General features: G+C 44.2%; 2 protein-coding genes across 16 annotated transcripts in view; both read right to left on the bottom strand.

The window, feature by feature from the left end:
• Positions 1-20,020, bottom strand: part of SLC37A3 (solute carrier family 37 member 3) — a 398,944-nt gene that overhangs the window by 201,986 nt on the left and 176,938 nt on the right. The window lies entirely within an intron of this gene.
• DENND2A (DENN domain containing 2A) overlaps positions 1-20,020 on the bottom strand; it is a 137,700-nt gene that overhangs the window by 69,621 nt on the left and 48,059 nt on the right. For 11 of the 15 annotated variants that reach the window (XR_014833611.1, XR_014833617.1, XR_014833613.1 and 8 more), the window contains exons 2-3: positions 19,771-19,872; positions 15,330-16,487 (exon numbers count right to left, since the gene is read on the bottom strand). Coding sequence is in view for 7 of the 15 variants with exons in the window: in XM_005654269.4 (XP_005654326.1) it covers positions 15,330-16,487; positions 19,771-19,844 (1,232 nt within the window). In the remaining 8 variants the exon portion in view is untranslated. The remainder of the gene's footprint in view (positions 1-15,329; positions 16,488-19,770; positions 19,873-20,020) is intronic. The other 4 variants (XR_014833615.1, XR_014833616.1, XM_085005257.1 and 1 more) reach the window with 1 other exon arrangement.

The following is a 20,020-nucleotide window of genomic DNA, read 5'->3' as shown; positions in this document are numbered from 1 at the left end:
AGCTACATCTCTGATTAGATCCCTAGTCTGGGAACCTCCACATGCCGAGGGAGCAGCCCTAGAAAGGCAAAAAGACAAAAAAAAAAAAAAAAAAAGAAAAAAACTGCAAAAAACACAAACACGTGGAGACAAAAACAACATGATACTAAACAACCAATGGATCATTGAAGAAATCAAAGAGGACATTAAAAAATACTTAGAAGGCAAATGACAACAAAGGCACAACAATGCAGCAAAAGCAGTTCTAAGAGGGTAGTTTATAGCAATACAAGCCTACCTCAGGAAACAAGAAAATGCTCAAATAAACAACCTATCTTTACACCTAAAGCAACTAGAGAGAGAACAGAAAAAACCCAAAGTTAGCAGAAGGAAAGACATCATAAAGATCAGAGCAGAAAGAAATGAAATAGAAGTGAAGACAACCATAGAAAAGATCAATGAACCTAAAAGCTGGTTCTCTGAAAAAAAGAGAGGACTCAAATCAATAAAATCAGAAATGAAAAAGGAGAAGTTACAACAGACATCGTAGAAATACAAAGGCTCATAAGAGACTACTACAAGCAAATATATGCCAATAAAATGGACAACCTAGAAGAAACTGACAAATTCTTAGAAAACGACAGTCTTCCAAGACTAAACCAAGATGAAATAGAAAAGATGGATGGACCAATCATAAGAACTGAAATTGAAAGTGTGATTTTAGAACTTCAACAAACAAAAGTCCAGGAGCAGATGGCTTCAGAGGCGAATTCTATCAAACATTTAGAGAAGAGCCAACCCCTATCCTTATGAAACTATTCCAAAAAATTGCAGAGGGAGGAACACTCCCAAACTTATTCTACAAGGCCACCATCACCCTGATACCAAAACCAGACAAAGATACCACAAAGAAAGAAAATTACAGGCCAGTATCACTGATGAACAAAGATGCAAAAATACCTCAACAAAATACTACCAAACCAAGTCCAACAATACATTAAAAGGACTGTACACCATGATCAAGTGGGATTTATCCCAGGGATGCAAGGATTCTTCAATATCCACAAATCAATCAGTGTGATACACCACAATAACAAACTGAAGAATAAAAAGCATGAGATTCTTTCAAAAGATGCAGAAAAATTGTTTGACAAAATCCAACACCCATTTCTGATAAAAACCCTCCAGAAAGTAGGCATAGAGGGAACCTACCTCACCATAATAAAGGCTATATATGACAAACCTACAGATAACATTATTCTCAATGGTGAAAAGCTGAAATAATTCCTGCTAAGATCAGGAATAAGACAAGGATGTCTGTTCTCACCGCTACATAGTTTTGGAAGTTCTAGCCATGGCAATCAGAGAAGAAAAAGAAATAAAAGGAAAAAGAAGTAAAATATCAGAAAAGAAGTAAAAATATCACTGATTGCAGATGACAGAATACTATACCTAAAAAATCCTAAAGACTCTACCAGAAAACTGTTAGAGTTCATCAATGAATTTGGTAAAGTTGCAGGATTCAAAATTAATACACAGAAATCGACTGCATATCTATATAATAACCATGGAAGATCAGAAAGAGAAATCCCATTTACCATCACATTAAAAAGAATAAAATACCTTGGAATAAACCTCCTGAAAGAGATAAAAGATCTGTACTCTGAAAACTGTAAGACGATGATGAAAGAAATCCAAGAGGACACAAACAGATGGAAAGACATACCATGCTCTTGGACTGGAAGAATCAATATTATCAAAGTAATTATACTGCCCAAGGCAATCTATAGGTTCAATGCAATCCCTATCAAATTATGAAGGTCATTTTTTACAGAACTAGAACAAAATATTTTAAAGTTTGGAAGCACAAAAGACCTGGAATAGCCAAAGCCACCCTGAGAAAGAAATTTGGAGCTGGAGGAATTAGGCTCCCTGACGTCAGACTATACTTGAAAGCTACAGTCACCAAAACCGCATGGTACTGGTACAAAAAAACAGATATATAGATCAGTAGAATATAGAAAGCCCAGAATTATACACATGCACTTACAGTCAACTCATCCATGACAAAAGAGGCAAGAATATACAATGGAGAAAAGACAGTCCCTTCAGTAAGTGGTGCTGGGAAAACTGGACAGCCACATGGGAAAGAATGAAATTAGAACACTTCCTAACACCATACACAAAAATAAACTCAAACTGGAATAAAGACTTAAATATAAGACCAGATACTATAAAACTCTTAGAGGAAAACAGGCTGAACACTCTCTGACATAAACCACATCAATACTATCTTCTGAGATCCACCTCCTAGGGTAATGATGATAAAAACAAAAACAAACAAATGAGACCTAATTAAACTTAAAAGTTTTTGCACAGCAAAGGAAATCCTAAACAAAACGAAAAGACAACTCACAGACTGGGAGAAAATATCTGCAAACGAAGTGACTGACACGGGATTAATCTCCAAAATACATAAACACCTCCTACAGTTCAATACCAAAAAAACCCCAAACCTATTAAAAAATGGGCAGAAAAGGGAGTTCTGCTGTGGCACAGTAGAAGCGAATACAACTAGCATCCATGAGGATGTGGGTTCAATTCCTGACCTCACTCAGTGGGTCAGCGATGTGGTGTTGCCATGAGCTATGGTATAGGTCACAGACGTGGCTCAGATCTGGCATTGCTGTGGCTGTGGCATAGACCAGCAGCTGCAGCTCCGATTTGACCCCTAGCCTAGGAACTTCCATATGCCTTGGGTACAGCCCATAAAAAAAACAAAAACAAAAACAACAACAACAAAAAAATGGGCAGGTGTGAGTGAAATGAGTCAGAAAGACAAAGACAAATACCATATGATACCACTTATAACTGGAATCTCATATCCAGCACAAATGAACATCTCCACAGAAAAGAAAATCATGGACTTGGAGAATAGACTTGCGGCTGCCCGATGGGAGAGGGAGGGAGTGGGAGGGATGGAGAGCTTGGGCTTATCAGACACAATTTAGAATAGATTTACAAGGAGATCCTGCTGAGTAGGATTGAGAACTATGTCTAGATACTCATATTGCAACAGAACAAAGGGGGAAAAAATGTATACATGTAAAGATAACTTGATCCCCATGCTGTACAGCGGGGAAAAAAAAAAAAAAGCTCATCTTTCCCATATCAAATGATGTACCATATTGCTGATTAGCTAGCATCCATTCTGTGTACAGACTACAGTGGTATTTAATATACCAACCCCATCAGCTGCTTAATGCCGTTTTCGAGATTTAACAAAGCAGATTCAAAAGCCTATTCAAACTTCCTGAAAAAAAAAAAAAAAAAAAGGGCAGATGATCTAAACAGACAAGTCTCTAAGGAAGACATACAGATGGCCAAAAAACACATGAAAAGATCTTCAATGTCACTAATTATTAGACAAATGCAAATCAAAACTTCTATGAAGTACCACGTTAAGCCAGCCAGAATGGCCATCATCAAAAAGTCTACAAACAGGAAGTTCCCATCATGGCTCAGGGGTTAATGAATCTGACTAGGAACCATGAGGTTTCAGGTTTGATTCCTGCCCTTGCTCAGTGGGTTAAGGATCCAGCATTGCCGTGAGCTGTGGTGTAGGTCAGCGGCTATAGCTCCAATTAGACCCCTAGCCTGGGAACCTCCCTATGCCAAGGGTGCGGCCCTAAAAAAATACAAAAAGACAAAAAAAAAAAATATTGCTACAAACAATAAATGCTGGGTAGGGTGTGGATAAAAAGGAACCCTACTACACTGTAGGTGGGAATGAAATTGGTGCAACCACTATGGAAAACAGTATGGAGATTTCTCAAAAAGCTAAAAATAGAATCACCATTTGATCCATCAATTCCACTCCTGGGCATCTATTCAAAGGAAACCATGACTCGACAAGATACATGTACTCCAATAGTCACTGCAACACTATATACAATAGCCAAGACATGGAAGCAACCTAAATGTTTATCCACAGAGGAGTGGTTAAAGACAATGTGGGCAGTTCCCTTCATGGCTTAGCAGAAACAAATCTGACTAGTATCCATGTGGATGCAGGTTCAATCCCTGGCCTTGCTCATCCTGGTTAAGGATGTAGTGTTGCCATGAGCTGAGGTGTAGGCTGCAGATGTGGCTTGGATCTGTTGTAACTGTGGAGCAGGCCAGTGGCTACAGCTCTGATTCGACCCCTAGCCTGGGAACCTCCATATGCTGCAGGTGCAGTCCTAAAAAGACCAAAAAAAAAAAAAGATGTGGTACATATACAGTGGACTGTTACCCAGCCATAAAAACAAACGAAATAATGGCACTGGCAGCATCAAGGATGGATCTAGAAATCATCATGCTAAGTGAAGTGAGTCAGACCATGAGACACCATCGTCATATACTATCACTTATATATAGAATCTAAAAAAAAAGATAAACTGAACTTCTTTGCAGAACAGATACTAACTGACAGACTTTGAAAAACTTATGTTTTCCAAAGGAGACGTTGTGGGTTTGGGATGGAAATGCTATAAAACTGGGTAGTGATGATCACTGCACAACTAAAAATTGTAGTGAAATTCATCGAGTTAAAAAAAAAAATTCTCCTGCAAATATCTATCTGAAGACCTGTTTTCCCAGAGCACAGAGGGCCTCACTCCTGATCTCCACCCTTGAATTCTTTCAGGGGGTGTTCAGGGTCAGCAGCTGCAGTGGCTCGTGATTCAGTCCTTGGAGAGACAGGTGACAAGTGCCCATCTCCAGGTCACATTACGTTAGCTGGAGTCCTCGGCATAAACACTACATCCATTCACTAGGGAAGTTTCAAACTGTTCAGAGACCACGGAACCACTCATTCAGTATTTACTGAAGACACTGACCGGTGCTTTTCTTGGATTAGCACGTTTAAACATCACAACAATCTTGTGAAGGATTACTATTATTTTACACATGTTATGCATGAGAGTGCAGGTATAGAGACTTAAGGTAAATTGCTCAAAGTCACATTGGGAGAACCCAGGAAACTAGTTGGAGGCTGGAATTCTTACAAAGACAAGCATTAGGCAGAGCATGCACGGAGGGCAACGCAGGAGGAGCACTGCAGTGACAATCCCCAGATTAACACAGGTTGAGTTTCCAATGTTTTTCATTAGGTGCTTTAACTAATTTTCTATAGAAAACCATATTACACATGATTGTGCCCATGTAAGCCCCCTCTATTTTCCATAATGGAACTCAACTATACAATGAAGATATGTGATGAACTCTCATAGGGCAAAAAGGGGACAGAAGGGTGTCCCTTCATTAGGACCCGAGCAGTGTCTGCCACAATGTCAGGAAGCTCCACTCCCAGCAGCAGAGGGACAGGACGGTGGCCACTGCTTACAGGTAAAACCTTGACCGCCTGGGATTCCAGCACGACCCCGAGTGAGCTTGGCCTTCGCTTTGACTGCAGAAAGGGCTGCAGCTGTGCTCTGCCTTGCCATGGAGAAAGCATTTTAATGGTTTATTTTTTAAAAATCTCATTTGAGGGGAGTTCCTGCTGTGGCACAGTGAGTTAAGGATCCGGCATTGCTGTAGCTGAGGCGTGGATTCAATCCCCGGCCTGGGAACTTCCACATGCCACAGGCGCGGCCAAAAAAAAAAAAAAAAATCTCATTTGAGGCACCTATGAAGCAATATTTTATAGGTCAAATTTTAAAATGATACAATTATTATAAAATATTTATGAAATAACCTCTGTATAGTTCAAATGTTTTAATAATAAGTGCCCTAACAATAAAGATGTTTATATGCTAAAGGCTCTCCAAGTCCCAGCGGATGGCTCACTTGTTCAGAGCATACGATACAGTCAAGAATCTGGATCATCTTTTGGAGTTTGTTAGGCAGGGATGAGCCTGTAGGTGAAACGGCTGCTGTCAGACACCCTGGGATTTCAAGCTCTAGGTTGAAGGTCTTTTATGATCCTCCGTATTTTCAAGGACAAGATGCTAATATAAGATGTCAGCTATATTTTGCATTTGATTCCTGACACAAAAGGTACCACCAGTCTAAACAGCCTTAGAAAAGCCACTTTTAAAATATAACAGCTTTCATTAAAAAAAAAAAAAAAGCTGATTAAAGAATGGTTATGCACATTGTAAAACTTTAACCTAATCTGCAAAAGAATTCATCACAGGATTCCTTAAATAGTAGTTCCATGTCTGTATTAAAATTTTGATTTTCAGGTGGCTAACTCCTATACAGGAAGACTGACTGAAAGTCAAACTTTTTTTTTTTAACGGCAGCATCCACATCATATGGAAGTTCTTCAGGGATTGAATCCAAGCCACAGCTGCAACCTATGCCCAGTGCTCTGGGCTGGGGATGGAACCCACACCTTCACAGCTACCTGGGCCGCTGCTATCAGGTTCTTAATCCACTGGGCCACAGAGGGAGCTCTGAGACAAACTCTTAAATCAACATGAAGCTACTGTCCGGCTAAGATCAAGGAGAAACCAGAAATCTTTACACGCCCAGCTTCTAGGGGCAGTGGGAAACAATTCCAGTTACAGAGTTTGATTTATCACCGTCCTGTGTTAGTAACATATTTGCAAGCATTAACTTTAGGTGGTTGGCTCCTCCTTAGCACCATGTCTAAAATCTGCATAAGTAAATACCTCTGGCGACTGGCGTCCTTGGTTCTGCGGCTCAAATAGGTGATGAGTGTCCCTGAAGGGGACAAATACGATTAAAGTAATCATCAAATCACTCGGCTAAGTATTATCCATAAAAATATTTTTCAACTTGAAAAAGAGATTTTAATACCTTTATTTACATATTAACTTTGAGAGAAAGGAAATTATGAAATGCAAATGACAACCACATCCAAATTGGCTCTTCTCTCACTTAAACATTTCCACATTTGTTCCACATCCAGCTGCAGGTTTTTGTTTTTGTTTGCTTTTTGAGGGCCACACTGCGGCATATGGAGGTTCCCGGGATAGGGGTCGCATCAGAGCTGTAGCCACCAGCCTACACCACAGCCACAGCAATGCAGGATCTGTAACCTACACCACAGCTCACAGCAACACTGGATCCTTAACCCACTTACCCTAGCCCTAACCCACTTAGCGAGCTCAGGGATCGAATCCGCATCCTCATGGATACTAGTCAGATTCATTTTCACTGAGTCACGATGAGAACTCCCCATCTGCATGTTTAATAAGCATCTTCTAAGGGTGGAATTAAACTCACAGCTGGTGATGCAAAGGTAAGAAGTTCCTGCCTCTTGGGAGCCCTCAGCCTGGCAAAGGGCTGCAACCTCCTCTGGGGCTGAATTGCTTCCTGGGCCCTTAAATTATGTGATTTTGGTACTTTTTTTTTTTTGGTCTTCTGTGTTTTTAGGGCCGCTCCCACAGCATATGGAAGTTCCCAGGCTAGGGGTCTAACCCGAGTTGTTGCTGCTGGCCTAAGCCAGAGCCACAGCAACGCCAGATCAGAGCCGTGTCTGTGACCTACACCACAGCTCACAGCAATGCCAGATCCTTAACCCACTGAGTGAGGCCAAGGACCAAACCCGAAACCTCATGGTTCCTACTTGGATTCGTTTCCACTTCACCACAACAGGAAGTCCTGATTTTGGTACTTCTTAGAGATCCTGTAATGATCTGATTGATCCACCAAAGCTTGCTTCAGTGGGTTATAATTTATGCAATATCCAAATTTCAAGAACCAATACCAAATACTGTAATTTCAAGTAGTATTTTTTGTTATTTGTGACTTTTCCATATTTTTGTAAACGAAAAACAAACTGAAGAGCTCATCCTTCATCTGTTTAGACGACGGAGAAGCTCGAAATTAACAAATTCAAGTTGAACTCCTACTACCATTACCCCCACTTCCCACTATAAGGACCAGCTCCTTCTCCAGTGCCACCCTCCCGGCAAAGGCCGTCACCACTGTCCACGTGTCTACGCCTCAACCCTGGAAATCCTGGCCAAGTTTCCCTCTCTGTTTCGGTCCACATCTAACCAATTAAAAAGAGTTCTATCTGCAAGATATCCCTGGGTCCATTCGCTTCTCTCAATCCTCACTGCAATTATAGTACAGGGTGACCCCAATGCTTCCCTGATTTCCTCCCACCCCCCAAATCTACCCACCCTGTCCACTGTACCCCTTCTGGTCTTCACACTGCCACTGCTGCCTGAAAAATTCAAATCAGGCATTCCCATTGTTGCTCAGCAGTAACAAATCCAACAACGAGTATCCATGAGGATGTGGGTTCACTCTCTTGCTCACCGGGTCAGGGATCCGGCGTTGCCGTGAGCTGTGGTGTAGGTCACAGACATGAATCAGATCTGGTGTTGCTGTGGCTGTGGTGTAGGCCGGCAGCTGCAGCTCTAATTGGACTCCCCAGCCTGGGAACTTCCATATGCCATGGAAGGTGGCTCTAAAAAGAAAAAAAAAAGCAAATCAGATTTTGTCCCTCCCCTTCTTTTTTTTTTTTTTTGTCTTTTGTCTTTTTGTCTGTTGTTGTTGTTGTTGCTGTTGTTGCTATTTCTTGGGCCGCTCCCACGGCATATGGAGGTTCCCAGGCTAGGGGTTGAATCGGAGCTGTAGCCGCCAGCCTACACCAGAGTCACAGCAACGCGGGATCGAGCCGCGTCTGCGACCTACACCACAGCTCACGGCAACGCCGGATCGTTAACCCACTGAGCAAGGGGCAGGGACCGAACCCGCAACCTCATGGTTCCTAGTCGGATTCGCTAACCACTGCGCCACGACGGGAACTCCCCTCCCCTTCTTAAAAACGTTCAAATGTTTCCCATTCTTCTCTGGTAACAAGCCAAAATCCTTGCCTAGTCCTCGGAAGGCCTCTAGGTCTCAGCTCACACCCCTCCTCCCCCTCTGGCCCACCTCTGCCTTTCAAGTCCTCCCACAGGCTAAAGTCTTTCATTCCCCGAGGCCTTCGATTGTTTGTTCACTCAAACTGGACCCTCTTCTCCTACCCCACCCCTTCCTGGGAATCTCAGGCCTCTGCAAAAGTGTTACTTCCTCTCTGAGCAGGCCTTGTTTCCATGACATTCCCAGAGCACCACGGCTTCCTTACAGAACTGAGAGTGGTTGATTACATTACTGGTTGTATATTTCTTTTTTCCCACTTTTTAAAGCTGCACCCAGGGCATAACAGAGTTCCCAGGCTAGGGGTCAAATCAGAGCTATGGCTGCCGGCCTACACCACAGTCACAGCAACGTAGGATCCGAGCCTCATTTGCAACCTACACCACAGCTCGTGGCAACGCCGGATTCTTAACCCGCTGAGGGAGGCCAGGGATTGAACCCACATCCTCATGGATCCTAGTCGGGAATCATTAACTGCTGAGCCACAAAGGGAACTCCCAATAGTTGTGTGTTTCTAACTATTTATACAGTTATGGCACGTAAGTTTCATGAAGGCCAGGTCTCAGTTTATCTTGTTTATTGCTATATTCTAACACTACATAGGTCCACATTTGTTGCTTGAAAAAGTGAGTGAATATTTTAAAAGCTGGTTTTAATGGCCATATTTACTGCTTATAATTTATCCCTACTTTGGGGTTAAAAGGTTTTTTTTTTAATTTTTTTAATCTGTATGCTTAGAGCTGATTTTTAGTCAATTGTTTTGAACCCATTTCCCCCAGAATCATTTTCAGCTGTATTTAAAGTAGCTTGGATAGGAGTTCCCGTCATGGCACAGCGGAAACGAATCCGGACTAGGAACCATGAGCATGAGGTTGCAGGTTCAATCCCTGACCTCGTTCAGTGGGTTAAGGATCTGGTGTTGCCATGAACTGTGGTGTAAGTTGCAGATGTGGCTCGGACATGGCGTTGCTGTGGCTGTGGCATAGGCTGGCAGCCGTAGCTCCAATTTGACCCCTAGCCTGGGCACCTCCATATACTGCAGGAGTGGCCCGAAAAAGCAAAAAAAAAAAAAAAAAAAAGTAGCTTAGATAGCCTGAGACCTAGCAACCACTTAAAACACCTTTTAGATGAGCTAGAAACCAGGGTTCCCAGGCTCTGACTCCCTTGTCCACTTCCAACTGCCACAGACTCTCTTCGTGCCTCCATCCCCAGTGACAAGGGGAAGCTCTGTCCTTGGGAAGGGCCATCATCCCACCAGGTGATCCGATAGGAGGCTAAGCAAGAGAATGCTTTTGTTAGCTCTGAGCTCACACTCTGTTGTTCGGTATCTCCTCCATGGAGTGGTGTGACTCTGCACGTCGGTTTCCACCTGTCTCTACCCTGGATCCCAAAGAGAAATGTCAGAAGAAAAACCACCTCTAGATGTCACTGTGCCTAAAGTCCAAGGAGAAGAAAGACACGACAATCACTGTTCTAACGCAGAATAACAATCACCCTCTCCACTCCCATCTCTTGGTTCTTCAATGCAGCTACTACTGGAAGAAACGAATTTACAAAATCAAGCTTCTCAGATGCTTTCAAACTAACTTTTGCTCTAAACTGCAAGTTCATCAAACAATTTGCCCCTTTGAGGATTTTATTTTTATTTTATTTTATTTTTAGGGCCGTACCCACGGCACGTGGAGGTTCCCAGGCCAGGGGTTGAATTGGAGCTGCAGCTGCTGGCCTATACCACGGCCACAGCAACGCCAGATCCGAGCTGCATCTGCGACCTACACCACAGCTCATGGCAACACCAGATCCCCAACCCACCAAGCAATGACGGGAATTGAACCTGCAACCTCATGGTTCCTAGTCGGATTCGTTTCCGCTGCACCACAACAGGAACTCCTAAAGATTTTAAACATTCAGATTTTAGATACGGTAGTTAGAGTTGCCTCATGGGTGTTGTGGTGACTGAGACAGACTCAAAATGACAGGGACAGAGCACAGTATGGCTGGTGCATTAACGACTAAACCCATGAGAGCTGAGGGCTATACTGCCCAGCCACACTGCCGTGAGGATCCCTATTAGTCTTAAAGCAGATGGAAATCATGGAATCAGTAACAGTCCTAGATGATTCGGCAGCCACGTAATGACTAAGGTTTCATGTCCTCAAAAAGCTCTGAAAGTCTTACACTAAAGCCCTAGGGAAAGGCTGAATCTATATGATGCCAAAATAATCCGCTGAAAAGTTGAAATTTTGGTCAACATAGTTACTTGGTTTCATAAAGATCTAAAAACTCTGTCATGTGATCAAAATAGACCAAAATTAAAAATGTGAATTCAGATTTAAAAAATTGGGGTGTATAGACACATGTGAATTCGGGATGCTGTGTGCACTTAAAAAATAATAACTTTTTTTGCTAAATGTCAGCTCTAAGGCATTCCTGCCGAAGTTATTAAGCGTATGCCATAAAACATACATAACCAACTTAATGCTGCTGTAGGAATCTTATCTTTGGAATTTCCTGACATTTGAGGGTTACTCATTTTCCATTTTAGGATTGAAGGGATAAGTCCTTCCATTTAATTGCCTGGGGCTTTAGAGAAATGAAGAAAAGAGAGAAGAAAGGGACAGAAGGAGGAAGAGGAGAGAAAAAAGGAAAAAAGAGCGGAGAGAAATAGGAAGAGAGGAAGAAAAAGAAAAAGAAAACACACTTCCTTAAACCAAGAATCTGAATCCACGGTTTGGCTCTAGCTGAGGTGGACTCATCGGCCCGTGAAAATAAGCTGAACACGTTCTCGAGGGCGCACAGCCTGGCCGTGTAATTCTAAACCGTCATAACCTCGAAATCCTTCATCAAGTCTTTCTGCAACCTTGGCTTGGCTCTCCCGCCTCGGAGAGGCCAGTACGTCTGCCAAATTCAGACTTGAGCCTTTTCTTTTCTTCTTTTTTTTCCAAGCGATAGGACCACAGTAAAGAGCACACTTTGTTTTTTAAGAGTAGAAAGCGAACATCTTGCCCCAATCACCTCCATTGTACTCTTTTAAACAAAACAAAAAAATCCAAGGCCAAAATTCTTAAAACACAGCTGATGCAACCATCTTCAAAGCGGCCAAGGAAAATTTCATCTTTGGACTGAAACTAAGTAACTTTAGCTGCTTTTAAAGAAAATGCTGGAAGACTGAAAAGAGCAGATGGTAGCTAAGACAGAAGAGATAATGGGAATAACCGATCACCAGGTTGATCTGTTTGCCCTTCGATTACACAGCTGAAAGATTCCCGTTTCCCAGAACGAACCTGCTCCTGGGACAGGGGGCCTCTTTGGAGGAAGAGCCCAGAAAAGGCATAGAAGGGCTACTTTGGGGTAGCACTGGGGACAGGAGCAGAAAAGTCACAAGGGTACTTGGGGTCCTGAGGTAGGCACTGGTTTGGGAAAGGCTTTATTTTTTTATTTTAATTTTAATTTTTGTCTTTTGTCTTTTTAGGGCTGCACCTGTGGCATATGGAGGTTTCCAGGCTAGGGGTCAAATGGGAGCTACAGCTGCTGGCCTACGCCACAGCCACAGCCACGCCAGATCCGAGCCGCAAGTCTGCGACCTATACCACAGCTCATGGCAACACCAGATCTTTAACACACTGGGCAAGGCCAGGGATCAAACCTGCAACCTCATGGTTACTAGTCGGATTCATTTCCACTGCACCACAACAGGAACTCCGGGAAAGGCTTTAGAACTAGAGATGGATTCAAACTCTCTCACTACCTAAATGAAAGGAGTCTGTAAAATTTTCTCTATCACATAACACTGATAATAAAGCTTTTACTGGTAAAGTTGGTACAGTAAAAGCCAAGTATAGACCAGTCCCATTTATAGAATATCAATACAAAAATCCTAAATAGAATACGAGCTCGTAGAGGACGGCAGTGCATTAAAAGAATAATGAATCAGAACTAAGTGCGGGGGGGTGGATATAAAATGACTAAAGTGGTAGCAGTGGAGGAGTCAGAATCATGAAAATGCTTAAAGCCAAAAACAAAGAACTTTCTGATGAATTAGACTGAGGGTCGCGGGAAAAGAGAGCAATCAGAAATGACTCCTAGGTTTTTGGCCTAAGGAAAATGAAGAGTGATACCATTTAATAAGATAGTAACTGTTGGAGTTCCTGCTGTGGTGCAGTGGGTTAAGAAACCAACCACAGCGGCTCAGGTCTACAGAGGCTGCAGGTTCGATCCCTGGCCCAGGAACTTTTGCATACCGTGGGTGCAGCCAAAAAAAGAAAAGAAAAAAAAAAAAAGCTAGCAACTATTATCCAGTGGCCTGGATTCAGAATTTAGGTTTGGATACGTTAAGTCCAAGCTATTAGATAACCAAAGGGAGACCTAAACAGGAGGTGACTACACACCCCTGAGGCTGGAGAGAGGCCTGGAGATACACATTGGGAGTTATAAGCCTGTAATCAACATCTAAAGCCATGGCCCTGGGAGAGATCATTAAGGCAGTGAGTATACAGGAATTCTCTTGTGGCTCAGCAGGTTAAGGATCCAGCATTGTCACTGCAGTGGCTTGGGTCACTGCTGTAGTGTGGGTTCAATCCCTGGCTTAGGAACTTCTGCATGCCACAGATGAGGCCAAAAAAAAAACAAGTGTGCAGATGGAGGTGGGATGACTTGATCCTGGGATGGGGTGTGCATGGGTTGAGGGGGGGCGTTTATTCTTTTTTTTTTTCTTAGGGCCACACATGTAGTCTATGAAAGTTCCCAGGCTAAGGATCAAATCGGAGCTACAGCTGCTGGCTACACCACAGCCACAACCACATGGGATCCAAGCTGCGTCTGCAACCTACACCATAGCTGATGGCACCGCCAGATACTTAACCCACTGAGTAGGGTCCAGGATTGAACCTGCAACCTCATGTATACCAGTCAGATTTGTTTCCGCTGAGCCACCATGGGAACTCTGAGGGGGTGGGGGAGGATGTTATTCTGACATGTAGAGGGAGAGGAAAACGGAGCTGAGAGGGAACAGCCAGTGGAATATGACTATAGGAAAGCAGGTGGCCTGGAAGCCAAGTGAACACAGTGCTTTGAGGTGGTGTGACTCAAGCTGTTCCTCAAACACTAAGAGAGATCAGTTAGGAAAAGAACAGAGAACTGTTTGCAACTGGATTTAGCAAAACCAAGTCGTAGGTGGACCTGCACCACAGCAGTTCCAGGGTAAGTGGCTAGAGCCCAAGGGCAGTGAGTCAAGATAAAAGTCGGAGGTGAAGAAGTGATGGTGCTAGGTACAAAAACACTGCTTTGAGGAGTTTTTCTCAGCAGCTGGTTTCCAGATTAGTAGGTATCAAACCAATGAGCACATTACAGAAATAGACTAGAAGGAGCTCCCGTCGTGGCACAGTGGAAATGAATAGGACTAGTATCCATGAAGATGCAGGTTCGATCCCTGGCCTCGCTCAGTGGGTTAAGGATCCGGTGTTGTTGCCATGAGCTGCCGTGAGCTGTGGTGTAGGTCACAGATGCAGCTTGGATCCAATGTTGCTGTGGCTGCAGTGTAAGCCGGCAACTGTAGCTCCGACTGGACCTCTAGCCTGGGAACCTCCATATGCTGTGGGTGTGGCCCTAAAAAGAAAAAAAAAAAAAAAAGAAAAGAAATAGACTAGAAAAAGACCAGATTTTACCTTCAGGCACTCCCATATTTTATTCACATGTTGTATTATTTTACTATTATATTTACCATGTGTGCACCTATATATAGGTATAAATGAGAAAACTAAAGCCTTGAGCAGTTAAATAACTAGTTCAAGGTTACTCAGATCATGTTAGGGCCAGGGCAGGGCAGGCAGTGTGTTTCTAGAGCTTATACCAAGACAAAAATTGAAAGGAAGAGCCAGGAAAGACTAAGAGCACCACAGACTAGTTGGGAATGAGCATAATTTAGCATCAAATAATGGACTGCCAGTGTTACACAGGTTTTAATTCTTGGTTACTGTATGAATTATAAGTACTTATCACATCCAAAGGATAATTTTTCAAAGCAAATACTCTTTTTTTGAGGCCAAGGGACACAAAACACGTGCATCAGTTACCACATTTTTAAGTTTAATCAATGACCTATCTTAAGCTATGCAGAGTCTCGACTAATGAAAAGATCTAACAGCTGAATAGTTAGGCTGAGGAGTTCCTGTCGTGGAACAGCGGAAACAAATCTGAATAGGAACCATGAGGTCGCAGGTTCAATCCCTGGCCTCACTCCGTGGTTAAGGATCCAGTGTTGTTGCCATGAGCTGTGGTGTAGGTTGCAGACATGGCTTGGATCCTGCGTTGCTGTGGCGTAGGACGGCAGCTGTAGCTCCGATTCAACCCCTAGCCTGGAAGCCTCTATATGCTGTGGGTGCGGCCCTAAAAAGTAAAAATAATAATCATAATAATAACAACAATTGCCTGAGAGAAGAACTGTGATGCAGCAGTCACGGGCCACCTACCTGTGATCAGCACTGGGTTTCGGTCTCCCATTCCACAGTCTTCTGTTCACAGAGGAAGGCGGCGGGGAGGAGGGCAGGGGCGGGGGAGGTAGAGAAGGCAGAGGAGGCAGGTTCCTTTTATCCTTCCTGAAGCTGATGCCGGGGTTCCCATCCTTGTCCCCTTCTCCGTCGTGTTTGAACGTTCTCCGGGGTTTGGGCAGGGGGTTGATGAAGGGTTTCGAGGGGGAGTCCTCCCTGTACCCACTCTCCAGGCTTGGATCGCAGGGCCTCCCGCAAGAGCCTTTCCTTTGCTCTGCAGCCTCGGGGGCCGCCTCCCTGGCTTCCAGGTCCAAGGGGTGGGCCCGGACTTCGGAGACGCTCCCGCTCCCACGGGGCTCAGGAAGGGGGTGCCCCTCCTCGGCCTTGTCCGGCAGGCAGTGGGGGGAATAACAAGTGCCTGGTAGCTGGGGATCCAACCCTGCAGACCCATCCTTCAGGGCTTGCTCAAGTTTCTTGACCTGATTCAGCACAGAGAGGCTGTCATTCTGAAAGCGCTGTTTGCTAAGACTCGGCTCCCGGCCTCTGGCTGCACGTGGAGCCAGCTCCCGGGCGGGCTGGCTTGGGTCTTGCCTCCCCTCTGCATCCCACGCCCTGACTTCCGCTGCCCCTTTATTCCTCGCATCCTCTTTACTCTCCGGGCCCAGTCTTGTTCCGTTCTGAGCCTCTCTGGCTCGAGTCCTTGCACCCTCGCTACCCCTCCTCTCCATCACACAGGACGGCAGGTAATCCTCTTGCCCGTCGGTTTTCCTGCCAGGGGCAGGAGCGGGCGACTCCCTTTTCCCTTCCCATTCTGATATCTTGTCCTTTATGCTGAGGGACTTGTGCCGGGCCCCACCTCGAGCAGGAGGGCAGGGGTTCTGAACACCACTGTGCTGCCTCTTGCCGGCCCTGCTGGTTCCTTTAGCGCTGAGATCCGAACCTGGGTCGCTGATGATCATATTTGAGCTGATCATGTTCTGCTGCAAACAGTCCACGCTTGACTCTGGCACTGAGTTGAGGAGGCTTTCCAGTGGGCTTCTTCGGAAGGATAAATGCTGATCAGTCTCTAGGAAAGGAATGGAGGACTTAAGTGGCTGCCTTTGAGGGTCTTCCCCAGCCTTCGGACCTTCCACCTTGACCCTGAACAGAAAAGACAAACACTGGGTGAGGGATTCGTGGTTACTGTTCTTGACTAGTCATGGAGATTTGTTAGAACTTAGATATAAATGTCATATACTAGTTGCAAGCCATAGTCATTGAAACCACCATCAAAAAATCACTTCATGTTCTTGAGGAGACATGAAGACATTAAAAATTATTTTGATGAGTTCCTGTCGTGGCTCAGTGGTTAACGAACCTGACTAGGAGCCATGAGGTTGTAGGTTCAATCCCTGGCCTTGCTCAGTGGGTTAAAGATCCAGCATTGCCGTGAGCTGTGGTGTAGGTCGCAGATGTGGATCCGATCTGGCGTTGCTGCGGCTGTGGTGCAGGCCAACAGCTGTAGTTCTGATTGGACCCCTAGCCTGGGAATCTCCACATGCTGAGAGTGCAGCCCTAAAAAGCAAAAACATTAAAAACATTATTTTGAAAGAAAAACAGAACATCTTAAATCATTCTAATGAGAATGGGAGGATCTGTGTTTTGAAATGCAAAGCATTCTTCCATCAGAAAAGGTCAGGACGGAGCACAGTGACCTTAGATGTGCCAAGATTAGCAAATACCCATGGACGGACTTCATGGTGCATGTTTTGTGAATACAAAGACTGATACATAGGAATTCGGAAACTCCGGTTAAGGTTCACACGAGGGATGAGTAATTAGCAAGTTCACACATCCCGTTACCATCTAGCTTTCTATTTCGGAGACTAACCCTGTTTATATAAAGACTTCTCCCTGGATTTGGGACATTAACATGTAAATTACGTTGCTCTTCTGGGTTGCACAGCATTAACCAGATGCTTGTGAAACGGCAAACAAATTTTCATATGTTAGATATGGTGACCAAAGCAGAATTCCCTATTTATTTATTTTTAATTTTCAGGGCTGCACCTGAGGCACATGGAGGTTCCCAGGCTAGGGGGTCAAATCAGAGCTACAGCTGCCAGCCTACGCCACAGCCACAGCAAGCCTCATCTGCAACCTACACCACAACTCATGGCAACACCAGATCCTTAACCCACTGAGCAAGGCCAGGGATCGAACTTGCATCTTCCTGAATACTAGTCAGATTCATTTCTTTCTTTTTTTTTTTTTTTTTTTTTTTTTTTATCTTTTTGCCTTTTCTAGGGCCACTCCCGCGGCATATGGAAGTTGCCAGGCTAGGGACCCAATCGGAGCAGTAGCCACTGGCCTACACCAGAGCCACAGCAACGCGGGATCCGAGCTCCGTCTGTGATCTACACCACAGCTCACAGCAACACTGGGTTCTTAACCCATTGAGCAAGGCCAGGGATCAAACCTGCAACCTCATGGTTCCTAGTCGGATTTGTTAACCATTGTGCCATGATGTGAACTCCCAGATTCATTCCTGCTGCACCATGACAGGAACTCCAGAACTCCCTATTTAAATAATCAATTATCAGTTACAACATAGTGATTACAAAAAAGAAACACATTTTTAATTGTCCTGTCACCACTGACAACATTAGCATGAATTCAGATTTTAATCAGAATCAAAGTATCAGTTTGTTATTTTACTGAGAGTTCAAGAAGCAGAAATTGGAGTTTTTGCTGTGGCACAGTGGGTTAAGAATCTGCCTGCAGTGGTGTGGGTCACTGCGGAGATGCTGGTTCACTTCCCAGACCAGTGCAGTGGGTTAAAGGCTCCGGTGTTGCCGCGGCTGTGGCTTGGATTCAATCCCTGGCCCAGGGAACTTCCATTTGCTTTGGGTGTAGCCGTTTAAAAAAAAAAAAAAAAAGAAAAAAAGAAAGGCAAAAATTAAAGTCTTCGTTCTCACTGTGCTAGAGGCAAGATGAAGAGACAGGACACACAAAAACAGAATTCAGATTCGTTCATGCCTAGTGACAACTGATGATATAATATAGAATCATTAATATCATATGCACCATTAAACAATAGTAAGAGTAGATAAATACATGGCTTTAGAATCAGAGGGACCTGGGTTTGGACCTTGGCTCCATTTTTTTCATCTTAAAATACGAACTCCTTTTTTTTTTTTTTTTTGTATTTAAGAACTCTTAAAGTAAGAGTTCCCGCTGTGGCTCAGTGCTAATGAACCTGACTAGTATCCATGAGGATGAGGGTTCGATCTCTGGCATCACTGTGAGCTGTGGTGTAGGTCACAGACACAGCTCGGGTCTGGTGTGGCTGTGGCTGTGATTGTGGTTGTGGCCAGAAGCTACAGCTCCAATTCAACTCCTAGCCAGAGAACTTCCATTTGCAGCAGGTGCAATGCTAAAAAGCAAAAAGAAAAAAAGAAAAAAAGAACCAAAGAGCCCCATCTCCCTTCTCTAGACTTTATGGGTGCAGTGGCCAAATTTATCTTATTTGCTATGCCCAGTACATAGTAGGTAGTCAATAAATAAAATGACTAAATGGACAAGTCAGTATATATAATGTAGCCACAGCACATAAGTCTTGATATCAATAAACAATAACCAGTGTTAGATGATTATAGTTATTATCTAAGATCCCCAACAGTTAGAGGCCCCCTCTAAAAACTGAAGAGGACAAAAAAAAAGACAAAAAATAAAAATAAAAATAAAGGAGTTCCTGCTGTGGCTCAGTGGTTAATGAATCCGACTAGGAACCATGAGGTTGCGGGTTTGATCCCTGGCCTTGCTCAGTGGGTTAAGGATCCGGCGTGGCCATGGCTCTGACATAGGCCAGCGGCTACAGCTCCGATTAGACCCCTAGCCTGGGAACCTCCATATGTCAAGGGAGTGGCCCTAGAAAAGACAGAAATAAATAAATAAATATAAAAAATAAAAACTGAAGAGGAAAAAAGACTAGCCTGCTGGAAAACCTTGCTGGAATTACAAAGCTCAAGCAAGAGCAGTAGGATGATGAAACCAGGAGCAGTGTGCCTTCTCCACATGGCTGCTGCACCCCAAAATTTCTTGAGTTTCTATTTCCAGGATTCTATGGAAGCCCCAGAAAGCACTCTGGACTGGATGCCTAGTTGTGAACAGCTCAGTGGGGCCAACTTCCCTGCAGAATATGAGTGGGTATCAGAGGAAAGGGTTCCATCTGAGGATAAAACAGCCCTGGTTGTGGGTTGTTAACTGGGCATAGTGCACGGAGATGATGAGTTACCAGAGGCTCATCACAAGGACTTAGAAAAGAAGTTCAGCCTCTTAGTTCAGGGAGGTGGGGTCAGTGGGGAGGGAAAGGCAGTCGAGAAAGGAAGGAGACTGAGAATCTGGGCCAACTTCTGCACTCGAGGGGGAAAACAGTTCTTACTTGTCAGCCAACTTGTAGCCCAGGTTTTCAGTCTGGCTGTGGTTGCCCTTGGCCGGCCTGCACACTGTCATCATGTCAGCACTGAGAAGAGCTCCAAGTCGCCTGGGGAAACAGGGATGCCGCTCAATGAACCATGGCAGCTAATCTAGGGCCCGAGCCCCAGCTATTTATCCCTGATCGGTTCCGCCCAGGAGCACAGGTGACAGGGATGCACCATGCAGAACCCCTGACCCATAAAGCGGGTGGTGGC

Source organism: Sus scrofa, chromosome 18 (genome assembly GCF_054392235.1).
Source record: "Sus scrofa isolate SSC_HxYL_T2T_F1_AM1 chromosome 18, Sscrofa_HxYL_maternal_Yorkshire_Landrace_v2.0, whole genome shotgun sequence".
Taxonomy (NCBI): domain Eukaryota; kingdom Metazoa; phylum Chordata; class Mammalia; order Artiodactyla; family Suidae; genus Sus; species Sus scrofa.
This window is presented reverse-complemented; position numbering and strand designations above follow the sequence as displayed.